General features: G+C 39.5%; 1 protein-coding gene across 7 annotated transcripts in view; it reads right to left on the bottom strand.

The window, feature by feature from the left end:
• Nucleotides 1-269, bottom strand: part of cacna1bb (calcium channel, voltage-dependent, N type, alpha 1B subunit, b) — a 300576-nt gene extending 300307 nt beyond the window's left edge. For all 7 annotated transcript variants that reach the window (XM_032540360.1, XM_032540362.1, XM_032540361.1 and 4 more), the window contains exon 1: nt 96-269. In XM_032540360.1, the coding sequence (XP_032396251.1) occupies nt 96-156 (61 nt within the window). In that variant the 5' untranslated portion in view covers nt 157-269. The remainder of the gene's footprint in view (nt 1-95) is intronic.
• Between the last annotated feature and the right edge of the window lie 1292 nt (nt 270-1561).

Here is a 1561-nt window from a genome sequence, read left to right as displayed (position 1 = left end):
AATTCAGGCCTGTGTGTAATAACAACAGAATGTAAACTGTAATTTTCCCTTGTGGGACTAATAAAGGATCCATTATAATTAAGGTATGAACGTACCATAAACCACAGTGGACCGTCTCTCTTGCCATCTGGAGTTGTAAGGAAGTGCTCTCTTCATAACTGCTCTCCAGGGTTACTGACATAAATCCAAGTGAACAGTGGAATAAAGCAACTCTTTGACCCTCCGTGTACTATATGTCTGCCTGCAGGAGGCACCGGTGCAGGGGCACCAAAGACAAACAAAAAAAGTTTCTCCCACCTTGGAATGCGGAAAGGCTGCTTCCTGTCCGGTCAGTTAGGAACCTCGTTATCAGACCAAACGTCTTCCATGCTCGAGGAGAAATGTCTCTGATTCAATTATCGGCTCTGTTTTCGCTGTCCGCCCTGGTAACCAGGAAGGGAGCAATCATCGGCCAGTTTATGAGACCTAGAGGGCCTGCACATGTTTCAGTTATTCGCTTCCTGATGTGTTTTCCTCACATTGGTGCTACAGGCGATATTTTGAATCCAAATCCTCTTGGTGTTTATTACAACAACTGCTGAATAATTCATTTTTAACAACTTTCTTCCATGAGTGAAGAGTAGCCTACTCAAGTAGCTAGCCTACCTCACCTGAGTACGTGTGAAAGCATTGCACTCTTTCCATTTTGAGACTCTCTTCATTAGCGAAATATTAGCTATTTTAACTTCTCTGTTGTACGTTATTCCGGCAGCTGTACGTAAAGGGACGTGCGGAATTAGATATTAACACTGTAATAGTTCAACTTATCAGGCATAGCTTTGTTTAGCGTGATACAACACCGATATCTATGCGCATTTTAAACTTGCTATTAGCGTGGCTTTAAATGGTATTGCCAGGACAGGAGCACTTTGGTCTTGAGTGTTAAACAAATAAAAAAACTGGATAAATTGCAATTAAAGTTTGGTACAGACATTTAAATCAATTCATGACCAAATACCTGAAAAAGATAATGACATGTCCATTAGCCTCAGCTGTACGTTGTGTAACTGCTGGCATGCTACCATGTTAAAACTAGCTAAGACATTACTGAAAGAGTGATGGAAGATGTCAATCAAGCACATTTTGCACACGACTCCACAGTCCTGAACCAAGGTCTAATCAGTGAAAACACTTGTGGACCTTCTTCAACAAGGCATATCTTTTGTCTTTATTCATTATGTTGCTATTTCTCGCTTGTAAAGAGCTCTGTATTTAAATAAAATGCTTTAATACTTCAGAATTCTGACTTTAAAGTACATTTAACTCCGAATTCTGATGTTAGACTCAGAACTCATACATTTTTTACAACTGGCCCTAATCATCTTACATATCGTCACCTTCCTAAAATAATCGCCTAAGTCATTTTTTGACAAAAAGTATTTTCTTGCCTAAATCATCTCCTCATGGTGTTGGCCACCTCTGGTAAAATTTCCTACATTCTCAGTTGAACAGGTCATGTGATTCTACACCTTTAGTATAACTGCCCAAGTCAAAATATGTTCAGTATTTGGTTCAGTTTTTT

This window comes from Etheostoma spectabile, chromosome 16 (assembly GCF_008692095.1).
Source record: "Etheostoma spectabile isolate EspeVRDwgs_2016 chromosome 16, UIUC_Espe_1.0, whole genome shotgun sequence".
Taxonomy (NCBI): domain Eukaryota; kingdom Metazoa; phylum Chordata; class Actinopteri; order Perciformes; family Percidae; genus Etheostoma; species Etheostoma spectabile.
This window is presented reverse-complemented; position numbering and strand designations above follow the sequence as displayed.